Below are 18,120 nucleotides of genomic sequence, written 5' to 3' on the forward strand. Positions count from 1 at the left end.
TTGAAAAAAATAATCCAGAAATCAGCGTCAACGTTTTCGGATACGAAAACAAATCCATTAACTCTGCAAATATCAAAATGTTTGAACCATGACGCTCTATACTGAAGGCCTATTCATCGCGCAACCGTAAGCCGTGACTGGGGGCCTATTATTTTTACGGATTATCAGCAACTCTGCTATAAAATTATATTTTGGAGTCAAAATATGACTGTTTATGAGTTTAATTAGTTTATTTAGAAATATTTATATTAAAATAATAAAAAGTTAAAACTTTAAATTAAAAAAAAAATTATAACAAAGAAAATATTTGCATATATTTTAACAACAACAGATACAAATCATTCTTTTCTAAACAAATTTATGATAACTTTAAAACTTTTAATGCAGGTTCTTTATTAGATCTTGGTGTAATTTGTGCACAAAAATTGTTTAAAAATATATTAGCAAGTGTGCTGCAATGTTTTTGATTAATTTCAAAATAGTAAAATTCAGAAACCAGCAAAAAGATGTCACTTAAGGACTTACGACAAACTTTATCTTTTATCGAATGGAATAAGACAAAGCAAAAAAACACCCATAGGCAAACATTGTCTGGTGGAATTTTAAGACCACCACGATCTATAGACTTGAGGTACTCACCAAACTTTTCATAATAAAGTAATGTTTGATTAAACAAATTGTTTTCATTATATTCATTCCTACATACATAACCAGCAATATAAATCAAAGACATTTTGGTAGTATCAGAAATTGATGACTCTAGTTTTTCTAAATTGTCAAATATTTCACTACCTGCTTCACATAAAACATATGTACAAGAAGCACACTCATGACCTGAACTAAAATCAAAAGAATCTATGTCAATATTTAATGATAACAACAGTGATGTGTGATTTATATGCAATTTTCTATAATTTGTTGAACGTTTATAAAGTAGGCACCCCCGGAACCTTGTCTTAATTTCCCAAATTCTTTTTCTAAGTGGTCACTTGTAAACATACCAAGAAGAACATAATCATGACTTGTTGCTAATAAATATTTACATAGCTCGACAATACCATAGCAAGTATGGTGAATTGATTTTGCAGTATCATTAGATAGCTGCTTCACTCTTTTGCCATTTTTACAACACATTTCAAGAGCCATATCACCAAACTGAAGTAGAGTATTAAGACGGCAATCATCAGGATTACAAATAGGTGCTTCTAGTGGATCATTATGTCTTACATCAGCTCCACGACCTTTCACATTTAAAATTTTCCACCAGGTTATTACTTTATTTATAAATATTGCAGTATCCTTAGAATTTGAAATTATTTGAGAATAGGTCAGCAAGGCATGATATGTCTTATCTGAAAAAACTTTAAGGCAAGTAGATACATTTTGCCTTTCAATGGGCTTGGGAGCTACTGCAATTTCATTCAAGTCTGACAATTTGACTAACTTTTCTAATTCTAATTTATATAAGCATTTAAGGTGTTCCCATTTAGCTGTTCTTTGAATACCATTATGACTGTACACTAGTTCCCCAGTTTTTTCTGTAAGCCATAGATTCCTAATGTTTTTCAAAAGATGAACAAAGTCAAACAGTAAATACATCCCATCTTCCGTTTTCCAAGGTTTTTCTGGAATAGTATGATATAATTTAAAAAATGCTTGGTTTACACGATTACCATCACAGATAACAACTTTTACATCGCCAGATGATGATTTTATAAGTTTTATGCTGGAGTTTATTTGTTCAAAAAGAAAATTTGAACATAATTTTGAAATTGGAATCATCTTATACAGATATTTTGGACCACCTTTGAAACATACTATCATAATTCCCAACACAATTTTAGCCAATAATGATGGATCATCTAAAGATTTACCAAACAATGTTCCACCATGGTAAAGCATCATTTTTTTGACATATACTTCATCATGAATAATTATACAAATTTTTTGTTTTTCTTCAATGTTTTTGAAAACTGAGTCTAAGAAACTAGCATCATCAATTTTGAAAACTTTTAATGTTATGCGTGTCAAAGTATGATGGCAATTGAAAATCGTTTCTTAGTTTATTGTATAAAGCACGAGATGTTGAAAAATATTCAAAACTACGTATAATTGTATCTGATTCATTTTTTTTTTTTTCCAATAGGCTTTGCAGACATAATTGATATTTGTTGCTGAATAATGTTTTTCTTATGATCTATTTCCATGACATTTAAAAAATGTAGTATTTCCTCAAACTTTGACCAAGAGTCAACAATATTTACACGATCTTTACACAAACTTTTTATAAAACATTTTATTCCACAATGAAATGTTTCAAAATGTAAATTCTCAAAAGTTTTAACAAGAAATAAAGGAACACCATCATAAAACATAATAGATTGAACATTAATTGTTTTTTCAATCATATATGTTATTACTGAAACTGAAAAAACCCTAAGATTATTTAATAAAACATTTTTAAAATCAATATATGTTGCTTTATCAGCTGATAAAAAAGTGCTAAGTTCATCAGTTTTAACATTTCTAACAACGCTTAAAGATTTCTGTGTTGTGCGATGACATGGTAATGGAGTAGGTATTTGACTTGAAGGTATTCCTGGCCATACAGATGGTGGCATTTTTGGTCTTTGTTTTCCTTGAACAGTAACTTTTTCAAAAACTTTTGGCCAATGTAATTAGCAAATAACAGTTTCATCTGAAACTAAAAGATTAGAATTTGGAATACTTTTTATCCAAATAATTCTTTGTTCTTTATCTTTAGGAAAACGATAAACTGGTATTTTTTCAAAGCTTTTATTGCTTTTGGTACTTTGATAATTAGTTTTGCAGCCATATACACAACACTTTTTTGGCATCTATAAAATATAATTATTTAAAAGAACATAAAAATATGCAAACCATAACATAAGATTTTCAAACACTTTTTTGCCATATCAGTCATAATGAATGTATATATATATATATATATATATATATATATATATATATATATATATATATATATATATATATATATATATATATATATATATATATATATATATATATATATATATATATAATATAATATAACTCATAACACTCTAAGGAGTTAACAAGTAAGTAAAAATACAGTGTTTTAAAATTATTTACAAAAATTTATAATTTAAAAAACATTGATAATACAAAGCTATTGGAAATATAAAAGAATAAACAAGATTAATTTGAAAAAGTTAAAAATTCTCTGGCAAGTTTTTCAATGAGAGCTTTTCATCTTCGCAATTTTTAGAATGTTAAAATAGGCCCCCAGTCACGGCTTACGGTTGCGCGATGAATAGGCCTTCAGTATAGTAACCAGACTAGTCTATGGATAGACTTACAACACAGACATAGACAATTCTGTATGTTGTAATGGACACAACAAATGTTTAATTTTTTGTCCTTGTTGTGTCTATCAAATTTTTGATGGTGTCCTAAGATTGCTCAGTTAAAAAATAATTTTCACTTCATAAGTCTACAAAGCATAATTTTTTGTCTATTTGGTGTCTATGATTTTGTCTAAATTTACTTGATTTCATAAAACCAGAAATATTGATTTTTGCCAATAAAATCTAAATTACCCAAAAAATCCCTTAGAAACAAAAAAGAAAATATACGATACATTATATTTGAATTTTATTTCATGGTAAAAATGACTTTTATGGTGACAAATTTAAAGTGGTGACAAATTTTAGGACGGAATATGACAGTAATGTTTCCACAAATAGTTGATTTTCCAAAATTTAGATCCAATCATAGTCAGATTCACAGTCTGAGGATAGAATGTTAAGAAAAATCCTAAACTGGAGAGGGCATTTTAAAAATAAATTTTCACGCACATTCACTGAGAACTGAAAAACAACTGAACTGAGTAATTAATGAACTTCAATTGAGCACAAAATAGTCCATTTTGAGGTTTTTAAATAAACATTAACTTTTTAATCAACAGCACACGCTGGACAAAAAATTAAAAAATGAACTTCTGTTAGAAAAATTGTATTTTTAATTTTGTGCTCGTTTTCAGTTTTTGAAACGATGCTGCAGTGAAAATTTAATTACTCGTTATAAGTCCAAATTATATATGAAATAGATCTTCTATACCTCATTAAAAAATCGAGATTGTTCATTTAGTGTCCGTTTTTAAAATGATTGTCTAGAAAGACAAACATTTTTTATAGACAATTCATTTTTGATAGTTGTAATTAAAATTGTTGCAATTAGTGCTTTGTCGAAGTCTATTTTTGTCCTTTTATAATAAGGCCATTAGAGATTGTCTGGTTGCTACTTCAGTATAGAGCGCCATGGTTTGAACAGAAAGCATGAAATAGATTTGCTGCTTATTTCAGATGAAAAAACAAAACATTATTGTCTGATCAAAAATCTGAGTCGACTCATTTCATCTCAAGCATCCCAAAGAAACGGACAAAAATATTTTTGTAGAAATTGCTTGCAGGGGATGAAAAGCAAGGAGGATCTTTCAAAACATTCGTTTTATTGCAACGAGCATGACTCGGTTCGAATGGTTCTTCCTCCAAAAAATTCGTTTATGAAATTTGGGAAAGGATTTTATTCATAGAAAGGTCGATGAGGGTCCCATTTATTGTTTACGCGGATTTTGAAAGTTTTATCAAACCGATAGATTCGTGCGAACAAAATCCAGACCAGTCTTACACCAAAAAGTTTCAAAGGCATGTTCCGAGTTCCTTTTCCTATCACATAAAATGTTTTGACGAAACCGTTTATGACGGTGACCCAACAATTTCCGAATCGTCAAACGATAACCAAGACGTGGCTCAATTTTTTGTTGAAAGTTTGGAAAAAGAAATAAAAAAATTTTTGGAAAAAACTTGAAAAAAAATATGTTTTTCACAAAGGATGATGAAAATAATTTTAAATCCACAACCGTTTGTCACATTTGCGAAGAAAAAATTCTCGATACAGAAAAGGTACGCGATCATTGCCATTTTACTGGAAAATATCGAGGAGCCGCACACAACGAATGCAATTTAAAATACAAAATCCCAAAATTCATTCCTGTCGTTTTTCACAATTTGTCAGGATACGACAGCCATTTGTTTATCAAAAAATTGGGAGGAGAAATAACCTGCATTCCATGCAACGAGGAAAAATACATCAGCTTCTCGAAAAAAATAAAAGTGGGAGAGTACATTGGTAAAGACGGAAAAACCAAAGAAAAAAAAATTTAATTGAGATTTATCGACAGCTTTAAATTCCTTTCCTTCGGTTTGGATGCTTTGTCTAAAAATTTAAAGCCGGAACAGTTCAAAAACCTAGCAAAATATTTTGAAGGAGAAAAATTCGATTTGCTTCGTAAAAAAGGTGTGTACCCTTACGATTGGGTGGACACATTCGATAAATTTCAAGAAACGCAATTACCTCCAAAAGAAGCGTTTTTCTCAAAACTCAACCACGATGAAATAAGCGATGAAAATTACGCGCATGCGAAAACGGTATGGAACGTGTTTCAATGCAAAACGTTTAGAGATTATCACGATTTGTACAGCGTGTCGGACGTTTTGATTCTGGCGGATGTCTTTGAAAATTTTAGGGACGTTTGCATTAAAAATTACAAGCTAGACCCCGCCTGGTATTATACATCTCCCGGGTTGGCTTGGGACGCTTGTTTAAAAAAAACAAAAATAGAATTGGAATTGTTAAGCGACCCCGACATGCTTCGAATGATACAAAAAGGAGCCCGTGGAGGGATTAGCATGATCACCAACCGGCATGGAAAATCGAACAACAAATACATTTCGAATGGATGACAAAAGACGAACTGCCTGATTGGAAATCGATTCCGTGCATTTTGGAGGTTGATTTGGATTATCCGGAAAGCCTTCACGACGAACACAACGATTACCCTCTGGCTCCTGAGAGAATGAAAATTGGAAAAGTGGATAAGCTCGTTCCAAATTTAAACGATAAAAATAATTATGTCCTCCACTGCGAAAACCTAAAATTGTACGAACGATTGGGAATGAAAATTTCAAAGGTGCACCGAGGTATAAAATTTGAGCAACGGGATTGGATGAAACCGTACATTAACCTAAACACTGAATTGAGAACAAAATCCACCAACGAATTTGAGAAAGAATTTTTCAAGCTGATGAACAATTCGGTGTTTGGAAAAACAATGGAAAACATTGAAAAGCGAGTGGACTGGTGACAGAAAAGGAAAAGGCAATAAAATTATCAGCAAAACCAAATTACGACCGGCACACGATTTTTGATGAAAACTTGCTAGCCGTTCACATGAAAAGAACAAATATTTTTTACAACAAACCAATTTATTTGGGGATGTCCATTTTGGATTTGAGCAAAACTTTAATGTTCGAATTCCACTATGATTACATTTAAAAAAAATATCCAGAAAAAGCAAAATTGTTAATGACGGACACGGACTCGCTGGTTTACGAAATAAAAACGGACGACTTTTACAAAGACATTTCCGACGATGTGGAAAGTAAATTCGACACTAGCGATTTTGACAAAAACCATCCAGCCATTCAAAACGTTGGGTTCAAAGTTGGTTTAAACAAAAAGGTCATTGGGATGTTCAAAGACGAAACCGGAGGAAAACAGATTGAAGAGTTTGTCGGTCTCCGGTCAAAATTGTACTCTTACAAAATAAATGAAAAAGAGCACAAAAAATGCAAAGGAGTCAAAAAAAATGTCGTCCAAAAATACATCACCCACAACGATTACAAAAAATGTCTAGAAACCAAAAAAGAAAAAATAAACAAAATGAACGTCATCCGATCCCATTTACACGACATATGCACGGAGGAAATTAACAAAATCTCTCTCAGCTCCGACGACGACAAAAGAATCATTTTGGAAGATGGAATACACACGTTGGCTTATGGACACTACAAATTAAAAAAATCTACAGAGGCAGAACCCGAGGCAGAGGTATAACCAGAGGCAGAGGCAGATTCATAGGCATAGGCAGAGGTAGAGGCAGAGGCAGAAACAGAGGCAGAAACAGAGGCAGAGGCAGAGGCAGAGGCAAAACCCGAGGCAGAGGCAGAGGCAAAACCCGAGGCAGAGGCAGAGGCAGAGGCAGAGGAAATGGCATAGGCAGAGTCAAAAAAATAACAAAAAAAAATAACAAAAAAAATGCGGGTACAAAAAGGTAAGTGACAAAAAAAAATTAACAAATTAAAAAAATAAACAAAATGATCAATGTGGAAGGAGTTATTTTATCGAACGAGGCTTTGAACAATTTTCAATTGATGGAAGCAGCAAAAAAACTAAATATAAAAAACTTTCGAGGAGTTTTTGTCAGAGACATATTGCCAAAAAAACCGAGAAAAAAAGAATGCGGGATTATCAACATGGGAGATTCGAGCACTGGAGGGTTTCATTGGGTGTGCTGGTACAAAGACGGAGACGCAAAATTCAGTTTTGACTCTTACGCTCAACCCCCTCTCGTCGAGCTAGTCGATTATTTAAAAAGCCCTGTCTTCTACAACAGCGAAAGGGTTCAATTTGGAAACACGTCTTATTGTGGTCATTTGTGCCTTTACGTTTTGAAAAAATGCGAAGAGGGAAACAGTTTTCAAGACGTCGTCAATACCCTTTGGTGATTGCAAATTGAATTTAAAAAAAATTTTACCCTTTTAAAAAATGATTGACAAATTCAACAGAAACGAATTCAGCGCTTATTTAGAAAATCTTACTGCAGACTCAACAAGCAACGTTTATATCAAAACGAATGGATCCAGCACCATCACTGCAGACATTGATTTTAACTCTCAAAAAATCATTAATTTGGCAGAACCAACCAACTCGCACGACGCCGCCACAAAAAATTACGTTGACACGCATTCGACAGGAGGAGGAACTTCAGTTGGCACAGCTGACTTGGATTTAAATTCCCATAAATTAATCAATGTGCTTAATCCGTCAAATGCGCAAGACGCCGCGACAAAAAGTTACGCAGACGTTTTGTTACAAAAATCCAACTTTTTAGGGCTTGTTCCAAATTCAAACTTTTCGTCCTTAGGATTAAAATCGCAAACGGTAGCATCAGCCGCCACGAAAACAGTTTTCACTTACTCGGACGGACCTGGTGTTCTAAGAAGATTATGGTTGGCTCTCAGTGGAAACTTTCCTGGAAATGTTTTCATTCGAATATTTACAGATGGCGAAATTAACGTTGGAAATTATTCAGAAACCACGGAAGGAATAGGAGTGGACAACACTGGACTTGCTTGCGACTTGCTTTTTTCTCCCATCGGCGGACCTTTTTACGCCAATTCTTTGCAAGGATGCAACATTTTAAGCAACACTTCGTTGGGAGGATATTTTACTCTTGACATGCCTTTCAGGACGAACGTCAGCATCCAATTGGTAAACAAAAATACCTCTACAATCACTTACTGGATTCAACCGTTCATTTCCACTCTTGCTTCCATTCCTGCCTCCATCCCTCTTTTCAAACTTTACTGCAAAACCTTCAGATATTTAAACACCACTTACGGAAACGATTATGTTTTGCTAGACACAAATGGAAAAGGAAATGGAGTTTTTCTAAAATACATTAGGATGCACATCATCGGCGTTTCTGGAAGCTGGTGGGAATCGAGAGTCCGAATGTACGACGGCAATTTACCTCCTGGAAACGGAACCGTTCTCAGCCCCTGGGCACCTTATAATACAAACAATTACACTACTTTTTCTGGACATGACGGTGACAGCAAATGCATCTTTTCCTCGTCTGGATTGGAAGATTTTTATTTGTCTTCGTGGAACGGATCAAACATATCCTCGTTCAACAACACATCGACTGGACTGCTGTTACAATCCAATGCTTCCATCGGTTCCACTACCACCATTTCGTTTTACAGAAATTTTGCAAATGCAGACTCCATGCCTAGCGTCTCAGCCGGCAGAAGGCTCGTCGTCACTCTCAACTCCGGCGACGCGCAAATCGGTCAATCCGGAAACTTTAACCTTCTTCTCGGACAAGCCTATTATTACGCCTAATTCTCAAGATTTAAACACCTTTACAAAAATTAAAGTTTTTTTTCATTACGCGTTTTATCACGTCATGAAAAAATAAAACGTTTTCTCGTCGTCGTCGGGAATTTTTATCCCAAAAAAATTTTTAACCCCGCGATTATCAAAAAATTCAAAACGATCATCAAAAAAATCATTTTGTCCCAGAAAATTTTCAACCCGCGATTATACAAAAATTTCATAACGGTGATGAAAAATGGTTTTGTCCCAGAACTCTCCTTTTCTAGTAGTAACCTGCTTACTTTGATTTTTAATGTTAAATTTCCTTCACATCTAGGAATACAACATTTTATAAAACCGGTATAAAGTTCACAAAATATAAAAAAGTTCTCTACATAAATTATTGTGTCTACCTTCAATCAAATCTCACTGTGGGTAGACCACTATGCATCGCTAAGCGGAAATATGATTTTTTTGAGTGATTTTTCATGTTTAAACTTTTTCAGATTTTTTTCTTGTATTTATTTATTATTATTTTTTTAGTTTTAGATTCACAATAAAAACCTGTACTAAGTTTTTGCAGTTGTATATTTAGTTTCAAGGTTTTTCGAAACTTTTAAGTTGATAAAAAATTTTAACAAATGTAATTTGTTTTTAACTTAGTATAAAAAGTTTCTAGATTAAAAGTTAGTCGTAAGTTAGGAGAAATACTGTTAGACTGGAAATACCAACAATAAGTCGAAACATAAAAGTACTGATAATTTTCGAAGAACAAAAAGTGTGGAAGAACTTTAACATGCTATAAAATGGTTTAAACATTTTCCAAATTTATCATTGCTCTTTGCAATTTCAGACAAGAACATAGACTGAATTTAAAAAATTGTAACAATAAATCATCATCTTGTTCCTCCAGGTTCCATTCAAGATAAACTAGCGGTCCTGGCACTGATCAATAGAAAAGGTGAAACAATATTCAATAGAATAAAACTATGGTTGATAAATGTAAGCTATGATCTGTAATTGAAATAATCCCTGCCTAATTTCAAAAGATAAAGAAAAGCCACATAGTCTCTTTAACAAAAAAGTTCGCTGGAGAGGTGGTAGGCTTTCCTCCACTTGATTACTTGTCAAGAGATTTTTAAAAAATTTGAAGCTTCCTAAAAGTAAAATTTAAAATTCTTACCAAATATAAGCAAAGCAAGATGGATTAACCGAACAATTACTTCGCAAGCTAACATTCAGCCGAAAATCAGCCATCATATAACTTTATTACGGCACGTAAAGTGACATCTGCTTTTCCGGCCAGTTTTTTAATCAGGATAACTACGATAATCTGCGAAAAGTTTACAAAGATTACCTTAAAGCAATAAAAGAATTTTTTTGCTTTAAGGTAATCTTTGTAAACCGACGCCAATTCCAACTCAACGTTGAAAGATTTTTTATGTACGGGCAATTAAATCAAGTGGAACTTACTTCAATTCTGCAAAGGCATCGAAAAAATTGATATTAAACTTATTTTGACAAATCAACACTAAAAACCTGATTATTTATACTTTTCATTAAAAAATACCATTTTATACATATAAATTGTGTTAAGGGATTATATTTTTAAAAAGATAACCCATGCCATTATCACTTTCTTTTAAGAAATTGTCATATCCCTACTGTAAAAATCAGAACATGATGTTAGGTAAAAAACAAATATCAAAGATTTAGAAAAAACACATTATATTGGCATTCCATAACCAACTTGATTCTTAACAAATTGCAAATGATGTAATAATAAAATGATGTCTTATGCAATATACCATGCATCAAAGATTGTACACCCTGATTGAGGTGTGATATTGGTTTTAAATCTTTTCAACTCTCTTGAGTACTTCGTGGGAATATGAATTTTTTGCTTTCGAATCGATTTGGATTAAATATGGTCATGATTAATCAACCCTTCTCCGTTCCACAAGAGTGTTGATTATTAAACGGGGTTAACTTTATGGATTTTCTAGTTTAATTCAAAAACAATGATTGGATAATTCCGCGTTAATATAATTTAAAAAAAATAATCTAAAACATCACTTATTTCTAAATGACATTTATTTTAGAATTCCGAGAGAAATTATTATAAGAAGATAAATCTGATAATTTCAAAATCCAATTTTAAGTGGTTCTGGACATATTATTTATTAAAGTTTACAACATTACAGTCTCGTTTTGTATTTTTATCAAGAACTTTATAAACAATTTCTGTGGGTAGCTGACATAAAGTGAATTTTACTGTGGGTAGCTGACATAAAGTGAATTTTACAGTGGGTACCTGACATAAAGTGAATTTTACTGTGGGTAGCTGACATAAAGTGAATTTTACTGTGGGTAGCTGAAGTAAAGTGAATTTTACTGTGGGTAGCTGAAGTAAAGTGAATTTTACTGTGGGTAGCTGGCATAAAGTGAATTTTAGGTAAAGGAATCTTGTTTAAACTTGTTTAAAGAGTAAGGAAAGAAACAAAGACATTTTTAGCTTTAATATTTAAAGTAAAAATTTACCCAATCCGATGTTACAACATCCGATATTACTTAACCCAGTTTGATGTTACAAAAGTCAAAATTTGAAAAAACCTTTTAAGTTTTGAAAAAGAATTTAAAAATGGATTCATGCAATTTTGGTAAACTTTTAAATGAAACTCGTTATAAATTAATTTATTGTAGAAAAAGCCTACGTTGATTTCTTCGACAAATATGACCAGGACGAGAAAGAAAAATAGATTTAGAAGGCTGAAAAGCTAGGAGTGTTTTAAACATCCATGTGGAATACAAGATTCAAAACTCAAAATCTCAGATTTTATACACTCCAAAGGTTCAAATATTTCACAGAGAGTTTTATCTTAAATATTAAAGGAGATGACTGAAAAAGAGAAAGACAACACTGAACCTTGCAACATTTTATTTTAAATTTAAGTAAATTTTATACTGTAACTTTTAAAATGAAAATTTCTTTTTGAAAAAGTGGTCTTCCAATGCCTCTGAAGAAAATTTCTACCAACACGTTTACAATATTAAATAGAAAACTGATTTATGAATAACATAAATTAGGAAAGATTTAGGGCACGGAGGTATAAACCTAATGCCTCAAAAATCCTTCTTAAGGACAAATCCTACTTCAGATTGTTAATTTTAAGCGCAGTAGTAAGGTTGATATTATGCATTCTAAACATTACATTATCAATTCTAAACAGTTTGAAGTCACATAATATATCTTTCTAAAATATGGTCAAATATGAATTTAGACTTTTAAGCTATAAGTAATTTAGGTAGAAAAAAGGTTCTTGAACTAATTTTAAAAAAAATGTATGACCCATCGAAACTACTGGAAGAGGTATGTAATCAAAGAAACTTGAATTCATCCAGTTGCATGAATAGGGAGAATCAATGATGGTTGAAGGTCTTTAAAAAATGTGACGAACATTTTTGAACTGAACCTTTCATAGATTATAAAAACTTTAAGCTCACTGGCGTTAATAAAGGGGCCAACTAATGTCAATGTCGGACCAGTGAGTAAGTTAACTTCAACCAAAGAAAATAATAATAAGTTATATATATGTACGAGTAGGCTTAAATTAAGAAAAATCTGTTAGAAATTTTTTTATACCTTTTTTATATTATTATGGAGGAAAGTTTGTATGCTGCTATTGTGAGGGAAATTAGAAGAACATAGAGATTTAAAAAATTGTGGGTCCGTGTTTGCTCCAAGAAAATCCATACACTCTGATAGTTGATATAATATCATCTCATCTTGTCCTGATGGCCGACGAGTTTACTAAAAACTATTGAGTAAAATTTGTCTGAAAATAAAAATTATTTGAGTAAAACAGTAACCAGATATGAGTATAGAGGAAGAAGATATGATAGATCTGTCGCAAAGTCTCGCCTTGCTTGCAATAAAATATTGAGGAGGTTTAGAACTAGCATTAAATCAAGGTCAAAAATTATAAAAAAACAAATGTAAGCAAGTCTCTAAATCTTTGCTTTAAAGTCACTTAGGACTGATTTAGAATGGAGTCATCGCCGAATTTTTGAAAAATATCAGAGTTTGTTGTAATGTGCAACTTAGGAAATTATTTAAGAATCATATAAATCTATCAGCCAGGGTTTTAAATTCCACATAATACAGATACACCTTGCTTCTTTTGTTAAAAGGAAGTAGAGATCCTTGGGTGTTATTAGTTAGCAAACTTCTGTACACGAAAACTAAACAATAAGAGCTTAATAAATCACACAGTAAAAAATTGATGAAAATGGCAGTCACAAACTCAAATGTGAGGGTATAAATAGTCAATAGCGGAGATATTTTCCGATGATAACGATAACATGCATATGACGATATTTAATTACACATAGTTTTAGTAATTATTTAATTACTAAAACTATGTGTAACTAAATATCGTCATATACATGACGATATTTATTACAATCCTCTTTTTTAGTATGAAAAGATGTAAATTTCTTCAAACTTTTTATCAAACTGTTTTTTATTAAACGTATAAAAGTTACATGTGCCATAACATACACCATGCGTATGCAATAAATATTTATATACCGCATGTACCATTGCATGTACCCTGTATATGCACCATGGTAAACACCCTTAAATATTTCTTTAAAAAATTCACTAAAGCTCCCAAGAAGATGCGATTTCTGTTTAGTTTTTAGGTGTTTGTTTGTTAGGTTGACTCAGTCGAACTATTAGTGAAAAATTTCTTGCATTCCCATAATATTCAAATTATAAACTCTAATTTAATACAGTGAATGAAAATGGTTGAGTTTGACGACGAGCACTCATTTTACACTTTAGAGAGTTTTCATTTAAAACATCAGTGTAACAGTAAAGTAAGTACAACTCCATTTTGCATTTTCCGTCTCCTCTCCCTACCTTTTTATATATAAGACTTGTCCCTTTGTAAAAATTCCCTTCCCCCCCCCCCCCCCATTACATTTCTAATTGACGTCTCCAACACAAAAATGAGGGATAGAGAGCCATTGTTTTTTGAAAGAGTCGGAGTAAACTAGGAAACACAAAAAAATAACAATAATAAAAAAACACTAGTAAGGTAATTACCCAATTATATTTTTATTGCATCGACTGGTGCGTAACCAAAATAACTGGAAGGACGACTTTTTTTTTCCTCTGACTCTCCATCCCTGCAAACTATAATTATCAACAACTATACCCGAACTATCAGTCGTTGATAGTAATTACAAAAAATAATAACAAAACCGCAATTCAACGGAACGTATTAATCAATAGCTTTAGATGATGAGAACAGCCTATGACTTTTTTTAAAAGCGTGTATGTCTTTTATAGTCCTTTGGTAACGCTCACTTTGAACTGTCACAAATTTAAACTCAAATTCAAGTTCTTCACTTTCAAGGTCAGATTGTTCGCTTTCACATTCGCTGCTAGAAAAGTCACTATCATCGGAACAAGCTTCGTCATCTGATGTTTCATTTCCATTGGTACTCTCTTCTTTCGCATGGCCAACAACCTTAAAGAATTATTACAAATTTATTAATTACAATTATTACAAAATTACTAAAATAAATCAAACCTTTAACATAGTTAGAATTCGGAAAGCAGTGTCACTAAAAAAAGTATCGCAAGAAATAAAAAGTAATTAAAATTAGGTTGCATAAAAAAAGTAATCATACTTGAATACATAAAACTCTAGCATGTTCTTCGTCAAGCATGTAGTTTTCAACAAATCTTTGCAAATCTTCTCTGGTTAACTTCTCAGATATTGAAATCTGAAAAATAAAATTAGTTAACAGCTAAAGAATACATTAAACTCTAATCTTTAAAAATTTGCAAAAAAAAATTTCCTACCAATTTTTGTCTTCGATCAAAGATGTAATCAGAATTAAATATTTCGCGCCAGTTTCTTGTACATTCATCATTTAAACTCAGATCAGCTTGCTTCAAATGCTTCACATACGACTTTATCTAAAGAAGCAGTCAAAGTAAAACTATTGGATTAACGATGAAAGGAAAAAGTTTAACAACGGTTTTAAATGTAGCAATATTACGTAATCACAATATTCATCCAACGTCATTGTCTTTAGCTTCTGAAAAAACATCCTCACAAATTCCATAATTTCTTTATCCACATGATCCGCACTATGAAAGTAATGGGATATTAGAACAGTTCATTTAAAAGAAGTATTTTTAAGAAGTATTTTCTCAAAAACGTTTTTAACTGCTTTTTAAAGTTTTTTTGCGTTTCAAGTAATCTTAAGATATAAATCGATCATCGATAATCGACATTCGAACTAATTTATTTGAGAAACATAAAAGCTGTCAAATGAGTTGACCTTTAAACATCATTTGTTTTTATTAAAACTTTGCACAAGTGTTATAATCATAACAAAGAACGAAAAAAACAATGTGCACAACTGAAATCTGTTACTTTTATTTTTTCTTTGAGCAGATATAATAATGGCTGAACTTGTTCTAAACAGAATAAAGCTTTATAGCTTACACAACTCACATCATGCATAATTACACTTTCTAGATTAATAATTGTCATATAGTACTATCAAAGCCTGGATCTTGCTCTACAACCGAAAATTACCACGGTGTCACAAATACCTCCATTTATGGTATTAGACTAGAATCTCAAAAGCAAATTGAAAAAACAAATAAACAAAAAAACAATATTAAAATAGTTGCTGATTTTCGAGACAAAGTTTACTTCTCAATAACAAAATTGCAAAAAAGAAAAGTTTATGATAAATGTCTTGCCTATCTTAAGATTCTATTGGATTTTCTTTTTTTTTTCAACTACAGTCACTAGACATAAATGGAAGGCGTGCAATGTACTGATGAGGTATTCTCTCGACAAAAATAGTTTTAAGCTTTTGTGATGGATGACTTAAAAGACCTTATACTTAAGTGGTGCTGTTTGCACGACTTGCTCTCAAAATGCTTCAGATTAAATAATCAAGTAAATTCAAATCTGGGTTTGAGAAAATCCAAAACTCATTTGGCCAGACTTTGGCCATATTTTCTTTTAAAAACTGTTGGGTGTTTTTAGCCTATTAAATCAAAACTATTTTTGTTCACTTTGTTATTAAAGTATTGTTAGGAATCAACAAAACACAAAAATTCTCTTTTTCAGTCAAGCAACCATTCTACATTCTACAAGAATGCTATAAAAAGTTCGAAATTTTTAAACTTTTACTCTGACAATTGCTGTCGCACCCTGTATGATTAAATTGATTTAAATTTAACCAAATATACTGCAATAAAATCTATTAACAAAAACCTGAACTTTGCAGCTTCCGTGTAAACAGCAATAGAATAGCCAAGCACTGAGTTTGTTTCATGAACTGAACAGTATACAGTGTATCTAGAAAAAACATACTTAGATCAAGTTTTAAATTAAACTCCTTAACAATAGCTGAATTTTGGAGAAACAAGAAATCATTACGAATACATTCAGTAACATTAACTGAGAATTCAAAATTTTAAAAAGGAATACCCTAATTGCTTTTTTGTCCTTAAGATATCAAACAGAGGTTCTTCCATGATGACCTTGGAATTAAAAGAACTTAGAAAGATTGAGAAAAAATGCTTTTAAATAAAAAACAATAAACAAGAGAGTTAAATGTTTTAAATAAAAGTTTAAAACTCAAAAGTAAACCTTGCATATAAAGAAGACCATGTGTTAAAAGTTGAAAAAACAAACCAAAAATCTGCAAAAACAATTACCTTAACTATTGATGCAATTGCATAAAGATGGAGGTTTACCTGACCCACCTAAAATTTAAAAGTTACAATATCTCTTTACAATCTTTATAATAAGATAAATGAGATAAAAAATAAAATTCAAAACTATATACCTGGAAATACACAAGAATAGAAGAATTGGGATCATTACCATTGAATCCATAATGGCGACAAAGTGAACGCCCTACTGGTAGCACTAATGTTCTAAGCTATTAAACATAAACTTGACTGTAAATTTTTATTGTTAATTTGGAATTAAAATTCAGAAATTATCAAAGTCTTTAAATCAAAATCATTAAACAGAGGCTAACGCTTTAAAAATATCCCCAGATTTATACACAACATTGTAAATCTCACCTTAATAAATTCTGACCTTGGTAAGTGATCACATCTCATGGTACTGAAAATAAAATACTTTAAAACATCTTTTTTATATAATATTACAAAAAATTGCTATATTGGTAAAAAGCTTTAAAAGAAGCTTTATCACCTGAATAAATAACTTTGAAGATCTTTGACCTCCTAAAAATAGTTAAGTCATTTTAATTATATTTTAAACAAAATTTTACATACACTGTTACCAAACTAAAGGAATTAATACTAAAATTTTTAAAGAAATTTTATTGCCTGCTTTATGGATTTCATTGCAAAAAAATATTAATTTAGATAAAATATACACGGTGCATAGGAACATGCTCTAAGACCTTGCAACACATCCCCAGAAGTTTTTTTTGATTATCATTAAAAAACATTTCCTCATTCAAAAAATGTAAATGACAACTTTTTTTAGTGGGGGCCTGGGGAGAAATCACAAATCACAGGGGAGTGCCCAGGAATTTTGTTGTTCAAGATAGGTAACTAAGAGACATGGGGCATACTCAAATTTGTGGTATACTGATACTAGTGTCGAATGAGGATGACTTGCAAAAAATCAGGGTAATTGGAGCTAAACCAACCATGCCCCGACCCCTAACAGCCCCCTTCCTAGAACTACTTCTCCTTTAATCATAAATTTTTTTTTTATTTGTTCTAACATAAACTAGATCAAAATTCATCAACAGATTTCAAATTTCATCAAAAAATCTCTTTGTTTAAGATTTATAACCATGCAAAGCTTAAAATTACCACCTGAAAAAACTTTAAATGGTCTTAACTTTTAAACAAAAAATTTATTTTGATGTAATTTGAAATCTGTCGATGAATTTTGATCTAGTTTAACCTCTTAGCCCACTTTAATTTCTTGTTGTGTAAAAAATATACTTTTTTGAATTTTAGTCACATATGATCCTAGTATAATAATGAAATTAAAAAAAACACTTGTTTTATTTTTTTTTTGG

General features: G+C 31.4%; 1 protein-coding gene and 1 pseudogene across 5 annotated transcripts in view; both read right to left on the reverse strand.

Annotated features, from left to right (window-relative positions):
• Positions 1-321: 321 nt before the first annotated feature.
• On the reverse strand, positions 322-1,927 carry LOC149893184 (uncharacterized; annotated as a pseudogene).
• A 12,353-nt stretch (positions 1,928-14,280) lies between these two features.
• The window catches only part of LOC145196705 (nardilysin-like), a 43,097-nt gene continuing 39,257 nt past the window's right edge, over positions 14,281-18,120 (reverse strand). For 2 of the 5 annotated variants that reach the window (XM_090076850.1, XM_090076851.1), the window contains 10 exons: positions 17,274-17,305; positions 17,141-17,183; positions 16,897-16,992; positions 16,766-16,813; positions 16,536-16,588; positions 16,320-16,403; positions 15,082-15,172; positions 14,882-14,998; positions 14,707-14,802; positions 14,281-14,543 (listed from right to left, as the gene is read on the reverse strand). In XM_090076850.1, the coding sequence (XP_089932976.1) occupies positions 14,295-14,543; positions 14,707-14,802; positions 14,882-14,998; positions 15,082-15,172; positions 16,320-16,403; positions 16,536-16,588; positions 16,766-16,813; positions 16,897-16,992; positions 17,141-17,183; positions 17,274-17,305 (909 nt within the window). In that variant the 3' untranslated portion in view covers positions 14,281-14,294. Of the gene's footprint in view, positions 14,544-14,706; positions 14,803-14,881; positions 14,999-15,081; positions 15,173-16,319; positions 16,404-16,535; positions 16,589-16,765; positions 16,814-16,896; positions 16,993-17,140; positions 17,198-17,273; positions 17,306-18,120 lie in introns of all 5 variants that reach the window. The other 3 variants (XR_016449280.1, XR_016449282.1, XR_016449281.1) reach the window with 3 other exon arrangements.

The sequence above is a fragment of the Hydra viridissima genome, unplaced genomic scaffold (genome assembly GCF_058129835.1).
Source record: "Hydra viridissima isolate aposymbiotic clone 2 unplaced genomic scaffold, HvirCarnegie_v1 scaffold_1, whole genome shotgun sequence".
Taxonomy (NCBI): Eukaryota; Metazoa; Cnidaria; class Hydrozoa; order Anthoathecata; family Hydridae; genus Hydra; species Hydra viridissima.